We start from the raw sequence: 16,145 nt of genomic DNA, 5'->3' as shown, positions 1-16,145 counted from the left end.
AGTAGATGTTTCAGGTGTACATCCGACACATTTCATCAGTACAATTGAATGTTTACACAGGAATTTATGGAACAAATTGGAAGTAAAAAAAATGCATTTTTTTCGTTTTTCGACCTAAGCAACACTTGTCGGATTGAAGATTTTCTACAAAAAATTTGAGGCCTATTTAAATCAGTTGTTTGGTAAATGTCGAGTGTTATAGAATAAAACTATGAAACTGTTTATTGTTTTTTTAAACAACTTAAAGACTAGCTCCAAGGAAACTACGCGCGGGAGCCCCTGTAACATTATACCCTTCCTTCAAATACACCCTACAACCCTAGCCACAGACCACAGTGTTTCCTCATAAATTATGCAAATGAGTTAGCTTATTGCATAATTGATATTCTACAATGTTCCTCTCTTCCTTCTAAGTTGGTTACATATGTCACAACATCTGATGTTCTATAGGGAAATACAGGTGACTTATCAAAGTTTTATACCAATTATGCAAAGTAGACACTTATTTGCATAGTTAAAGAACATCTCATTATGCAAATCTTCACCTTACCTATCTACATACCAAAAATCTTGACAATCCATCAATCCCTAGTTATCATCTTCCTAACATTTTACGAAAAACGGTCCTGTAGTTCCATAACAAGTTACTATAGGAGGCCCAAACCAAACCTTTTTTACTGTCCCAAGGGCTATCTATCAACCAAAAATCGTAACCCTAGAAATGTACAGATATCGAAACCGAAAGTTCTGGTGCAGTACGAACAAAAGCCGCTAATCAAAAGGGCTCAAAAATAATAGTTTCTTCTTCTCACCAAGTGACAAATAAAAAACACTATAATTACGCTTTGGCTTTTTAGCTAAAAGTATGCTTATGATTTACCAATCAGATCTTAGTAATGGTTCCGGGTGAAAAAAAAACATATACTAGTATACAAATATGTATACCTTTGTTGTTATCTTGTTGAAGTGCACCGGGTACGTTATTTGTGTTGTTTGTCGTATGAGAGCCGCTCTGTTGATCGCTACTGGGCTGTGTAGTGTCTCCCTCCTCATCAGCCGCCTGTATGTCCTGACTGGCCTGCCGCGGTTTGTTGATGTCTCCCCGGTCAACATAATTGTACGTGTGACTGTCAGGGTCGTCATCGCAGTCATCAGGAGCAACGGTGTCAGCCTCAGGTTCCTCATGTGCGGTAGGAATGGCCGGTTGTTCTAAGTAGCACGGTGGTAAAATCTGGGCTGAAAAGTTCCCACATGTCATAGAACCAGAACTGTGTTCGATCGTGTTCGATCTGGGGAATTCGAATCGAACCCGCGTTCTATTTCGGGGTCACCTGCGGTCATTTACTATAAAGCGGCAAAACAAGGCTTTCTACCTCCGTGCATTGCAACAGATAAAAAACAACACTTTTCTATAGATACAAACAGTTTCCTGGACAGTACATGTCCGCTATTATTTTTGGTGGACATGTAACTTGTAGCGAAGCTACTGTCGTATCCTTGAGTGACCTTGAATACTGTAATGATTCTTTACGCCAGTATGAATAACACAATGCACACTTTCTTGCGATATGACATGTCTCCAAAACTCGTTCAAACCTGGAAACATGGAGAGTCAAACATACCCCATTCACGGCTCAAAATGACCGTAACGGTTGTCCCGAAAATCATGTTTTAGGGATTTTTGAAAAATGGCCTCAATTTTGAATTATGGGTAATTTAGTGAGAAAAATGTCAAAAAATGCCATTTTTTCACCAATATGTCGACAAAAACTACACTTAAAATCAGAAATTAAAAAATCCCTAAAACACGATTTTTTGTCTTATTCCTAGTCTGCGAAAAATACAAAAATCGGGGATCTGGGGTAATATCTGTAGCCAGGTTTGAACGATGTTTGCCTAAAAACGCAACATGACTTGTGCTCGGAAACCCGAAAATAATCGTCTTTCTGAGCGAAATTTTTAAAAATCATTGATTTAACATAAAAAGCTAACATTTAAAGGATGTTAAGACGATAATTTCATTTTAATTTGACAAAATTTACCCCTAAATATTATTTGTGTATTTTCAAATATTTTACGGGTAGTCCAAAACAGGCCAAAATAGCGTGTTGTAACCCGATACCTTTTAGAACGCGCATAGCAATGGGAAAGAATGCCGTAGTGACAGACCGCCGTGAGAAAATTAACAAAAACAAGTCTATCCGTGCTCTATGCAGAGCATAAGGTTTTGGTGCCCATGTCCGTTTCTGTAGCCCTCGGGCGACACACAGTTGTGCAGGGCACTACAGCAGGGGGTTAGTCCGCTGGTAGTGCTGTGTGTTTGACCTTCCCACACTCTTTCTCATATGTGCTGAGTGCTAAACAGAGAAAGAAGTGTGTACCATTTTTTAAAGTCTTTGGTATGACCCGGCCGGGGTTTGAACTCACGACCTCCCTGTTTGAACTCATGGCCGGTTGTTCTAAGTAGAAAATTAAGGAGAGGATTTTAAAAAAATTAAATGTATGGAAAATGCTTTTCTCTACCAACGCGTATTACGTTTTACCATTACGTTATAACTGAACTGCCAAAGAAGAAGAATAAATCTAACAAACAGCAGAACTCCCTGTATGTATTTAGGATTAATGTATATTTACATTGATTACTACTTTTTGCAGGCAATTCTTAGACAAGCTTTCTTAGGCGAAGTACTCACATCCATTTCATTGGGCAGCCAAGGCAATTATAGTTATGATTATGCCCCCCTTCTGCTCTCTACCTCTCCCGCAGGGCAAAACTATAAATGCCCTAATAAACGTCAAACACAACTGAGTGTTGGTCCTGTGCTATTTGGCAGCCATAGTGAAATAAAGCAGCTAGTCACACGTATAAGTTTATGTCATGATGTAAATACCTAGTGCTACCATGTCGCAATTTCTATTTCTTCACCATAGAAATATATATAGATATGAAGGCTTATACTAATTTTCTTTACTACAAAGTAGATATAAAGTCTACATTTCAACACTTACATGCGTATACCCCACACTCATTACATATCACCTCCCATGCAGTGATCGCTTTGCAATAAAAATAATTATTACTGTGAAAACACACCCTCAGTCTACAATCTTCTTGCAACAAATTGAGAAAAGCATTATTTGATGTAGGTAATTGATCTCGAAAGAACTACCAAAACAATCATGCTTGTTTTTAAACTCACTCTCCCTTGCTCCAGACTAATGTTTATACTATAAACGAGTGGTTGTTGCCTACAGGCTCTACGACCTACAGGGCTTCGAAACGAATTTCAGGGACTTAACATAAATCCTTGCTAGAAAATATTTTAAAGCGTTCCTCTGAGCTTCTATATAACTGCTATCAAGTACGTATGTTTTCTCAATCCTGCAAAGATTAACCCTCAAACCATATTAATTATGTTGGGAAGGATTTTGCCGTATTTCTGCTCATTATCGTAATTTGTGCACCTCAAACAATATGCATAGCTCTACAGCCATGTCAATGATCTTTGACGCTAAACCCATAGGCAACTAAGTCTTCAGTCACATTTTTTTAAATTCAATATGTTGAGGTCTTTCAGCAGCAATGTGTTTAGCACGCCAATGGCAGCAGAAAACTCATGGAAGCACATTACCTGGAAGAAATATTGACAACAACAAAGGATTCACATGTGTTTAAAATTCTGGGGACCCCACTGGACCATGTATAACATCTCTAGGATAACTCAAGCGAAAATGTTCCAATCTCAGTTAAACGTATGAAAAGGCATATATACAAACATACCAATAGAAGGAATTTTTTTCGACAAGAAATATCAAAATGGCACATATTTATATACGCCAGGGGTCGGTTTTGACCTCATGCGGTGGTTTGAGGGTTAATTTTGAAGGGTTTATTTAACCACCTTATGCCCGGGTTAAAACTAACCCCAGGCGTACTAGTATGTGAATATGTTTTGATATTTTTTGTCAACAAGGAAAATTCTTCTATGGGTTTCTTTGTATAATCGTCCTATAACTTCTCATACATTGTTACTGAGATTGCAACATTTTTGATTGAGTTTCCTAGAAAGTTTTTGCGTGGTCCATTGGGGTCAAAACTGACCCTAGCATTTCTAACACTTGTGGGTCTTTTGTTGCCGTCAATATTTCCTCCATGTGATGTGCTTGTTTGGGTTTTTGATGCCATTGGAATAACCTCAACATGTTGAGTCAGAAAACAAAAAAAAAATATTCTGACCCTAGATCTAGTTGTCTATATGAACATGGAGTCAAATGTTATCGACATGGTTGCCTGTAGGTATCTTGTGTGAGGTGTATAAGTTACAACAATAGGTAGAAATCATTTACACATAATCATGTCAAATTGACCCTCATATATTAATGAAACTGTACATACTTAAAAATCACCAAAAAAAGAGTCCCAAAAACTATTTTCGTACAAAACATAATGGGGTCGCTTTCGACCCTATACGGTACGATATGTCCCCCAAAAAACTACGGTAGTTTGAGGGTTAACCCACAACCTAATGACGTAAATTTGTTTGTAGCACTTCTGCAGTTTTTAAAAGAAAGCCCCTTTCCATGAGTTTACTCCTATGGATCATAGAAACAAGTTGTTCTTTTGGTGGGAAGTGAAACATCAACGTTTCTGGCTGGATGGGAAGTAGTGCTTTACCTCAAATTGTACTTTTTAAACTTTTGTATACATAGTATTGAGAACTATTTATTTACATTAAGACAGAATCCAACTTAGAATGATGGAACGACATAGGAACAAAAAAAAACTTAGAAGGAGCCAGAAGTAAATGTATGTAACAAAGGCTGGAATGACTATCGATATATGTCAAAATGCGGATCATAAAGTTATTTACATTAAGACAGGATTCAACTTAGAATGTGCCTGCCAGACTCCTTATCCGACTAAAATATTTTTGATGATAACAAACATGTGTAATTTAACTAAAATGTTATAAAATATATTAAAAAATAAAAAATATTGTGTATTGAGTGAAAGAGTTGATTATGCTTGCCTTTGGCAACCCAGGCACACACAGCAAGCGTAAACCGGTACACTTTTCACTTTGATTTAATGTACATAAATTTGTCCATTTTTTAAAATGGACAAATTTATGTACATAAAATGATTGTTGAACCAACATTGTTTTTTTTATATGTTGTTACGTAAATATTACGTTATTATTACAATAATAAAGGAAATTTGAACTAAAACGCCTTTGAGTTTTTAAAAAAACTTTCTTCTAACCATTATTTTTTTCTTTCCTATAAAATAAATTTTGTTCTTGTGATGAAAATAATAAGAAATGCATGTTATATATAAATACACGTCAAATAAAGTACATGGGCATTTTTACAACAATTACTCACATACCAGACATTAAAAAATCCATTCACAATTTCTTAAGTACAAACATGTATGTTGACATACATAAAGACCCACACTACAGCCAGTCAGCTAAGCACAAACCGAAAACATCCCATTCTGACAAAGGCAATAAATACCTGTTTTATCAGGTTGTTGGGTGGAATCGTTCGTGTACATCTTGTTCCCAATTAATCCAATAATGTTGCGCCTTACAGTTGCGGGCAATGCGCCACCATCTTCTCTGTCGGTTGTATGTCTGGCGGCATTGTTTGGGTCATCAATCTGTGCACGGGTGTCGGTGTCACCTATTTCGCCATTGTCACTCATGATGTTTTCCATCCCTGTGCAAACGGATAATTTTTCTTAGTAAATACAGACACATTCGACCACCTTGTCCACCCATTCACAAAGCAACTAACAGGATCTGCATTGTATAAAAATATTCTTGTAACTTCAAGTCAGTGATAACAAAATTCAACAACTGAATAGGATTGAAACATACATGTATTGAGACATGGCGTTGAAGATGATACCGGCTTATCCTGATGTGGTTCTTCTCCCATTGACATCTGTGCTCATTGTGCAACGGGTGTTACACAGAATAATGGGCCCCGCCTAGCTCACGTGAATACTTCGCCCACACAACTTAATTAGTCTTGTGCAAGTTGGAAAAATGACTGTAAACAAGTTATATGCAGTAATTGTTTTTCACATGTTGAAGAACAAACGACAGTTGGACGCCTACAGTAGTTTTTACACACGGGCTTTAATACGCCATATAAACATTACTGTACATGTCTAACCTGCGCAAGGTCGCCCATAAAGTCAAATATTCAGTAAAAGTTTCAAGTTTATTTATTTCACCAGGGCATACCTCAGATCAGTTGATCTGATTTTCAGGTATCCCTGGGCACACATTAAAATTATATTTCACAAGTTCAACGCAAAAATATACAACAAATGTTACAAACATTTACATATTATACAAAACAATTACAGTATGCAATATAGGCACATTTTATCTGCGGTCATCTACAGTCCGTTTTTAAATGCGACGTTGCTGTCAGTTGCCGCTGGTCAGCAGCTAGAATGTTTTTTTTTCTTTATTAAAACATTTAGGAACAAAGTGGACAGGATGGCGACACACTCAAGCTGGAGCTTATGTTCATGTCGCCATCTAACATTACAAAAATACAAAAGCAAATGGAGAAACAGACATGCAAAGCTTAATAATAACAGAATAGAATGAATAAGGTTACAATGTGTAGTACAATGTACAATGTACAAAGTACTCCAGGCAAAACTTACAAAATTGATAGGAAAGAATTACTCAAATCTTTTAGTTTCCTTTATAATTGATTGAACATAAAGTAAAAATTTATGCAGAATGTTCCACAGGACACACACACACACACACACACACACACACACACACACACACACACACACTCATACACAGAGCTTTTCGTGACCCGATGCCCCCCACATGCGAGCACTCCCCACATCTTCGTACATAAGAGGTCAATTCCATCGTTGGCGTCAGAATTACTAGAATTTGAATCCCCCTACAGAGCTATCTGAAGTGAACTATGTGTACGTACCTCTGTAAAATGAGCTCTTTGTATGGTGCTCTGCCATCTTAACAATTGAATTTGATGGTTGACGTTACCGAACTAAATAGCTCCATGGAGCTCTGTGAAGAAAGCTCGTGAACGGAGCACTGTTGCTCGCACAGCCCACAGAGCTCATCCATGGAACTGCCAGCACAGCCCTCTGTGATATCTCTGAAGAGCTCTGCGTCACAACAAGTCAATTTGTCGGTTGGTGTCAAGGTTGATGTAAATGAAGCTTTGCGTACAAACATGTCCAAACAAACATGCTTTTGAAACTTAATGATCTTCTGGCTAGTTCACATGTGCCTGCCAGACTCCTCTGTGATTGACTACCTTGTGTCAAGGATCGCGGTTATATGGAGATTACTGTCTATATAGCGGGGTGCCAGTTAATAGTTTACCATTTTCTGTAAGACCCCAAGTGTTTCTGAAGAAGCTAATTTTGATGACATCAAGGAGTTTCAAATAAATACATACATGCATACAGACACTTAACAGAAACATAACCTTCTTGGCGATGGTAAAAAAAAAAACACTTCACGGAAATCGTTTTCTATTCACACTGCGCAGTCATTGGTACACCATTTATGAGTTATGGGGCAGTGTCTGAGTCCCACTATATGAATTATGTTGTTTTTCTACGGAGCGGATTTCTGGATAAAGCCGTGTAAATGCATCCTAGATGTTTTGCGCAAGGCGTAGCCTGATTGGTCAAGACAATGTGGTCTGACCGGAGGTAGCGTCCCCTATCCCCTTCTGTCTGAACGCACAAGCGATCGGCCACGTACGGGGACAATGTCTCCGACGATTTAAACCTTTTCTCTGGATATTCTCTGGATGGCTAAGACTATGTGGTTCAGTGTTTTTTCTTATTTTTCTGTAATCCGCCACGATAATTTTCCCCATATTCTTCATACTCCCAGTACTAACTTAAGCGTAAAGTCAATTTCCATGATCGTTCAAAGTCAAGTTTATGACCTAGTTCAAGTTCAAGCTCATGTTTATATGTCTAATTTGTTATGAAATTAAACAGTTGTGTTCCTGCCAAACTTACCTCTCCGCATTGTCATTGGTTCCTCGTATTGTTAGTAAGCAAGGAAATCCGCATCGTGTAAAAACTGTTTTTGGCATGCATGGCAAAATAGGACAACGGGGTGGGTCAATTTTTTGGGGTGGGGCTTCAGCGAAAAACCTTTTCAATACACGAAGGGCTATACCCCTCCCCACCCACTCCCTGGGACTGGCTTAACACAACGCTCCTTCGGCGTTGCTGATGCTTCCAATGGTCTCAATGGGCGCAATGGTGATTAGCTGGGGTGACATTCATATTTAAGGCCCGCGCCCACTTTCATCTCGGATAGCGCCTAAACGGTGGCTGTTACCAAAATATATTTGGCAACCATTTTATATCAATTAGATAAGTTCCTGATTTTCGTGTTGCCATAGCAACAAGTTTCTGACAGGCAGTTTTTTTTAAATATCAGTAACGTTGGTTCAAACATTAAAATTTTATAGGTTGTATGTTTAATTACACTTCACACAAATATTAAAAATTTATGCTAATTTACAGACATCATCTGTCGTCTCAAAACAAAAATAAAGCGCCCGGTTGCGACGGACTCACAGTAGAATTTTATGTCAAGTTTTGGGATTTGCTTAAAGAACAATTTGTTGATGCCACAAATCATGCTTTTGAATTAGGTACACTACCAATATCCCAAAGACGTGGTGTTATAAGACTTATCCCCAAAAAAGATTCAAACCTTAGTACTCTAGACAACTGGCGCCCAATTAGTCTCCTAAATGTTGACTATAAAATCATCAGTAAAGCCCTAACTATGCGAATAGAACCTTTACTCCCCTCTATAATCCATGAAGATCAAACTGGCTTCATAAAACAAAGATACATAGGAAGCAATATAAGACGCATATGGGATACCATAGAATACTGTGATAAAAAAACACCCCTGGAGTAATTTTGTTTTTAGATTTTAAAAAAGCATATGATAGTGTAGAACCATCCTTTATAATTAAAGCTTTAGAAACCATGAACTTTGGAAAAGACATGATCAAATGGGTAAAATTACTGTACAATAATATAAACAGCTGTGTTATCAACAATGGTTACAGCTCGCCATGGTTTAATGTACAAAGAGGAGTCAGACAAGGGGATCCTCTATCCTCCAGTTTGTTCATAATTGGCCTAGAAATAGTAGCAACTAAAATTAGAACAGATACAAACATTAGAGGACTAGAAGTATATAATAAAACTCACAAATTATCCATGTATGCAGATGATATGACATCCCTGTTACTAGACATAACCTCTGCAACCAAAGTACTAGATACACTAAACCTGTTCAGAAAATGTAGTGGATTAGAACTAAATAAAGGAAAAACTGAAGCTTTGTGGATAGGATCAGACAAGAATAGACAAGACCAGCCCCTACCTGTACGGTGGCCCCAAACCCCCATCAAGGCATTAGGTACACACTTTGGACACAACCATTCTAAATGTTATAATGAGAACTTTGACAAAAACTTTGAAAACATGAAAAAGTTATGTGATGTATGGAGAAGTAGAAATTTAACCATGATACGAAGAATCTTAATTATTAAAACCCTGGGTATTTCTAAGATGGTATATAACTGCTCAGTATTACATGCCCCATCATATCTTCTGAAACAAGTAAATGACTATATATTCCAGTACGTTTGGCAAAAGAAACCTCCCAAGGTAAAAATGAAAACTTTGATTGGCCAAAAATCCCAAGGAGGCCTTAAAATGGTTGATTTCACAATAATGAACAAGGCATTAAAAGCTACATGGATAAAAAGATTTATTACTGATCCATTAAAGGAAAAAGAATTATTATTTTCCAAATGGAAAGGCTATCTTCTGTTCAAATGTAATTATTCTACCAAGTTATTGAATATGAAAAACCTTCCCCTAATTATAGAGACATCATAATAGCCTGGGAAGAAGTCATACAACATGAACCATTATCACACAGGCAGATTGTTTCTCAAGTCTTGTGGAATAATAGATTTATTGTGATTGGGAATACTTCTGTATACTTCAAATCTTGGGCCGTGGCTGGCATTACTTATATCAATGACCTATTACATGAAGATGGCACCTTTATGACAATGAATGACCTGTACAATGAATATGGTATAGAGATTAGTCCATGTCAAGTAATGAATTACAACTCACTAAAGACAGCAATACCTAGGAAATGGAAAGAAATAGTTAAAAACGAAAGACGAAAATGTACACCCGAAAACATCATACAGTACTCAGATAAGATAGACCCGAACAAATTAACATGCAAATTAATATATGATATAATAATGAAAAAACAATTTGTAATACCATGTCAACAGAATAATATCATACAAAAATAGGTAACAACAATGTTTAAAACGTATACACTGCTGCTTTTACAATAACAAAAGACACAAAGTTACAATGCTTTCAATTTAAAATTATCCATCGATACCTTGCTACAAACAAGTGGCTAAAAAAAGTGAAAATGGTACAAAGTGACAAATGTAACAATTGTAATGAAAAACACACTATTGAACATCTGTTAATACACTGCCATTATGTCACATATTTCTGGAAAGATTTTACAAGATGGTGGAAAAACGAAACACAACAGGACCTAACCTTAACTGAGAAGCTAATTATATATTGTATACCAGAAACTTCACACACAGATCCTTTTCTATTGCAATGTATCCTAATAGCTAAATATGTCATATACAGCTGCTGTCATATATGTCATATAAACCTGACATGAAATACTTCCAATGTAAACTAAAACATCACATGACAATAATGAATGCTACCCAGTAATTTGTTTACATGATATATATACACACCTTTCTTTTGTTATGAATTTATGAATGATTACCTGATGTTATTTTATCTTCCCTTACTTTATCTCTGTTTATTATGTACACTGTATATGATTTGTTTGTATGATTTCATGTATACTGAATAAAGGTGTTAAAAAATTTAGAAAATAAAAAAAAATAAAAAAAGTCGTCTCAACTATGTTAGAAATAAAACGGTCATTTGGACATCTTTTGGTCCATTTGCGTTGCGTTTTGAGGCTGTATCTTGAAAAAAATGCAATTTTCAAACGATTTCTGATCCAAGATGGCCGAAACCTTAATTATGCATGTCATTATATCATTTTATGTTAGTAAGCCTTTATTTATTTAATCTCGAATGCTTGTTCGGTACATACCGCTTTTCAACAAGGTCGAGGGTGAGGGCGGGATCACGGAATTACAAATCAAACCAAAATATAATACAAAATCAAAACAAAATGCAAATCAAACTAGAGTTCCACCATCTCATACCTTCGCCAAATGATGTTAGCTTTTATGAATAACTTATATACAATGTATTAATCCCCCTGATTATGCAAATAGGATCCGCAATTGCATGAATTATATCTGTTGATCATAATCTCCACCAACAGTCTTATTTTAACAAAGAATGCCATTATAGCATTTCCTCATATATTATGCAAATGAGGTCCCTATATGAATAAGTTATGTTAAATTATGTTCACCTTCACTAAACTTCAAACACCCCAAGTATCAAATTCCAGGCAGTTACCACTATGCAATTATAACATTTTCTCATTAATTATGCAAATTAAGTCTTCATTTGCATAATCGATATCTGCCTGTGTTTCTCTCGTTGTTGATATCATATGTCGCAAGCTTGAACTTCCTATCATGGAATGCAGCTGATTAATAGAATCTCCTCATTAATTATGCAAATTACATCCATATTTGCATAATTGAAATATCATTATGTCAAGCATTACTCAAGCTACCTACATACCAAAAATCATGATGATCCATCTATCGGTTCTTGAGTTATCCTCCTTTAAACATTTGTCCTTTAAACCCCCTGCAGTTCTAGAGCAAGCAACTAGGGGGCCCAAACTCATGTCACTTCTTCCCCAGCACAAGAGCTACCTGCCATCCAAATTTCGTCACCCTAGCTTGTCTGGATCATGAGATATCAAAACCAGAAGTTCAGCTGCAGTACCATGACAAGCCGCCAGGGGGCCCAAAATCGAATCAGTTTGAGCTCTAATCAAGACCTACCCACCTACCAAATATCAAGATAATCCATCTAAGCTTTCTCGAGTTATGCTGTTGACAGACACACACACACACACACGGCCAAGAAAACATAACCTTCTCCAATTCTTGGCGAAGGTAAATATAATACAAAAATAAATAGTACATCATCAGCCCGTTATCAGTCCAAGTTCCTTATCATACTTCTAAATGTTCCCAATGACTGGGCTGCTCGTACATGTGGTGGCAAGGAGTTCCACACAGTCGCCCCCGAGTACCTCAGTGACCGCCTGTACACTTCCAGGTGGGGCCTCGGTGTGATAAGGTTGTCCAATGTGCTTTGTCTGGTGGATCTGGAGGCTTTATGACCATATTTTGACGTCAGTGTTGTTGGGGCAACATAAGTCATCAATAGTCTACCATAGTCCCTTTTTGTTAAAGCTTGGTTGCATTTCTCTGAGTTAAAAAAAAAACAAATTGACGGTTTAACCCCAAAAATCATATAAATGACGTCGTAATAACACAAAAGTTGTTGTTATGAATTGATTTTATTACTACACCATTCTTAAAAAAAATCGGTAGCCGTACGATAATTGGTTGCTGAGTTACAGGGGGCGGGCCTCAAAAGCCCCCCTCCCGCCTGAGCATGCCCCAAAAAGCCCGGTCTGAATAGGGTTAAGTGCAATGGCAGAACGACTTTCCTGATGTAGATAGTTATCTTTCTTTTCCTCCTCTTTGTCTGTTTTTTCTGACGAAAAATTAATGGGCACCCGGCTGGTATTATGGAAGAGAGACTTAAAGATATCGCAGTGAATAAATAAGTAAATCAAGCAACCTCCATGGAGGAGCTCTGCAGAGCTGAGGGCTGTACGAGCAACCTCCATACAGCCCCTTCTCAAGTAAGTCTAATGTTAAAACACAATGCAGGCTAGCCCTTGTTCTTTCGGCATTTTTACGCATTTCTAATTTATTTAATGTCTTAATCAGATCATTGACTTCTTCTTCGCTGCTATGGCATAGTTACTTCGGCATTCGGTGCGTATTGCTGCGTTCATGTGAGAAATACTCCCAACGCGTACAGTATTTCTCAGGTGAACTTTTGCATTCCAGGCCATGTTATTCCAAATCATGTTTTGGAATGGACCACGTTTTGGAATGCAACAGGCGTTCCACACGTTGTATTCCAAATCATGGCGCAGATGGACCAAGAATTGCAGTCCCAAAACGGGACCGGCTACGCTGTCAATCACGAATGATTGACAGGAGTGGTGATTGATTATTCACACCGAAGGCACGTTATGGAATATTCCGAAACATGTTTCAGACAAAGAGACGAAATGGAATATTCCCAAATGTAATCCAGACAAGGCCTGGGAAAGGGCTTCGACAACGTTAACAACAGTTTGTGTGGAGTTGCCGCTGCTTTGACCTCAGACCGCCCTGCCAAGACATCGAATGACCAACTTTTAGATTGTGACAGAGATGGTCGCCAGAGTTGCCTGTAAGCTTTACCGTGGTTCGGCCTCGCAGTGGAGGTCCTATGTGCGGGTGTCCAAGTTTAGTTTAATTGAAGGGCGTGCCTTGACTAACACTGAGGACGTTTAGAAGGTCAAAATATACAGAGGCAGGCAGCATGGGAAATGCTAATATCCAAACGTTACCAATTTAAAACTTAGTGAAATATTTGTTTATATTTTGATAATTGACAAAGTTATTCTAAAAACACCCGTGGAACATTTCCACACTCCTATTTTATCATGAAGCTTGACACGTCACAGACTGTAGCCATAATTGGACGCTAAGCGTTACTAAACATGTCCAGACACATATCATTTAAACACGCATTCAGCAGTATGGGGCTCCGCCCCCAGACACGTGATTACCAAAAATCATGTTTTTGAATGCAACACCACTAAGGCCTTGGCGGACAGAATGCTGCAGATGGTACATTGATCGCCAGACGTCGCTGCTTTTCCGTGAGCAACCATCGCTTCACGGCGGTCAATGGACCTATCACATTATTACGTCACAGTCTGTTTACCTGTTCTAGAAGAACAATCTAGAACGTTCATTTCAAGAATAAAGATCATTTCAAGGTTTCAAAGGTGTGTTTGATTTTTGCTGCGTCTAGTTTTGTTGACACAGCATTACATGCCGTAATGGGTGATTTAGTTGTGACATTAGACGAAAGTAGTACTGTATTAAAAGCCTTATATTTGGACACAAACACACACCGCGCTACGCACCCCTGTACAATATAAATGTCGATTGACCGGCATTCATTGCGGTCATCAATAACGTTAGTTTGGGTGATTGTCTAAATGTTACAGTTGGTATCTGGGTGTAAATCGGGTGATCCTCTAAGTAAAATATTACATAAGAATTGGTCAGACATGTTGTGGACAAAGATAGAGCCTGCCAAGTTCTGTAGATTGCTGATGAGTAGGGTGACTCTTTGCTGGTTATACACTGGGCAGTGTAACAAAAAATGTATGACGCTCTAAAAACGAGACTCGCAGGCGCAGATACATATTTCTTAAGAATAAACTGTGGTCGTGAAATGTGTGTGAACTGTGGGGACCGATTATTTCAGGCGTTTAAGTTTACTTTGGCTATGATTTAGCAAAAGAATAAGTTTCATATGACATTATAGGGCATTGCACCATTGCCTCCTTACATGGCTGAATTTGGGGCATGGACATCTAAAGTTCATAACTCTAAAATAAATGCGTAAATAGTTCAATGTTTCTAAACCTAGAAGTTCTACAGCTTAACTCTGTACACTATCACTTTAATGAAGTCAGAGTTCTGTGTTTACTTCTATTGTTTAGGTCACGCCCCGGGCCGATTTTTCAGCCGGACCAGAATTTTCAGAAGGAGAGGGACCAGCAAATCGTCATGCGCAGAACTAGCAGTGTGTACGATATATTTTGGTACTTATTTTTAGATGTTTTTCTCCTAGGCAAATTTTGCTCAGAAAGGCCCAGTTTTCTGGTAAGAAGGACAGAAGAATGCATATTTTTTAAAATATGGCCAACAAGTGTGACCTTTTCCATGGTTTGGCCTGCCATTGACCTCTAAATACTTGTGATCTTTGTGGACTGTCCCACTTTGCCAGGGGGTGAAATCCTAGTATCCTTTTAATATTTTAGCTGTAGCTCATTAAAACCCCGGAGTTGAACTTCCACTATTTGTACCAAAAGACACCTGACATATCCAGCTTTCCAGTGGAGGAAAAGACTTGAGGTTTGAGATAAAGGTAAATGTGTTTTAAAGTGCATGTTTCTAGTAGTTTTAGTATGGATTTCAATGGGAAGTCCTTAAGCTGGTCCGTGCCCAGAACACCGAACTTCCGGGTTTAGCACCCCGAGTAGATGAGAAATTATTGGTCAACCAATAAATGAATACGACAACTAAGGCACGGTATGACATACCAGACTTATCCTTTATCTAGTACATTCTCATCAATGTACAAAATGTCGATTTGATTATCTTCTAGTCATTTTTACTCGGTGAAACTAGAAAGTCGGATTGTTTGGCTGTCACCTGTCGATGCAGCTACTAGTATATTGCGCCCTCTAGCGTCCATTATGAGTATCGCAGTACGTATGACTCGGTCAACGTGGCTTGACAGCGCCCCTCAGTTAATGAATAGCCCCGTCACGCTGAGTTGAGCACTCTGTTTACATGGTCTTGAAAATTCCAACCCCTTTCAGTATTACCTCTCAAGCTTTACATTGGTAGACTCCTGAGAGTCAATATTTCCGCGGTTGTTGGTCCCTCCACAATGAAGAAGTGGATAAACATTGCAGGACAGACACAAACTTTCCTCGGTCAAATTCTTCTATCAAATTCTGAACGATAGTTTGAAACTATGTGGATTTGTCCAGAGTCGTAATAGGTAAGGAAACGTTTCTGTTCTAAATAGGACGCTAAGAAGGTTGAGAACGGGTAAAAGGTAAACGGTAGGGCAGGAAAAGATTTGTTGTTGTTTCTTTTTTGGTGGAGGGGCACTTCGCGCTCCGCGTTACAAGCGA

General features: G+C 38.0%; 1 protein-coding gene across 1 annotated transcript in view; it reads right to left on the bottom strand.

Annotated features, from left to right (window-relative positions):
• Positions 1 to 16,145, bottom strand: part of LOC109475075 — a 46,397-nt gene that overhangs the window by 21,874 nt on the left and 8,378 nt on the right. The window contains exon 2 of the mRNA XM_019775618.1: positions 946 to 1,236. Within this exon, the coding sequence (XP_019631177.1) occupies positions 946 to 1,236 (291 nt within the window). The remainder of the gene's footprint in view (positions 1 to 945; positions 1,237 to 16,145) is intronic.

This window comes from Branchiostoma belcheri, unplaced genomic scaffold (assembly GCF_001625305.1).
Source record: "Branchiostoma belcheri isolate BF01 breed outbred unplaced genomic scaffold, Haploidv18h27 scaffold324, whole genome shotgun sequence".
Taxonomy (NCBI): domain Eukaryota; kingdom Metazoa; phylum Chordata; class Leptocardii; order Amphioxiformes; family Branchiostomatidae; genus Branchiostoma; species Branchiostoma belcheri.
Note: the sequence above shows the minus strand (reverse complement) of the source record. Positions and strands in the feature narration are given on the sequence as shown.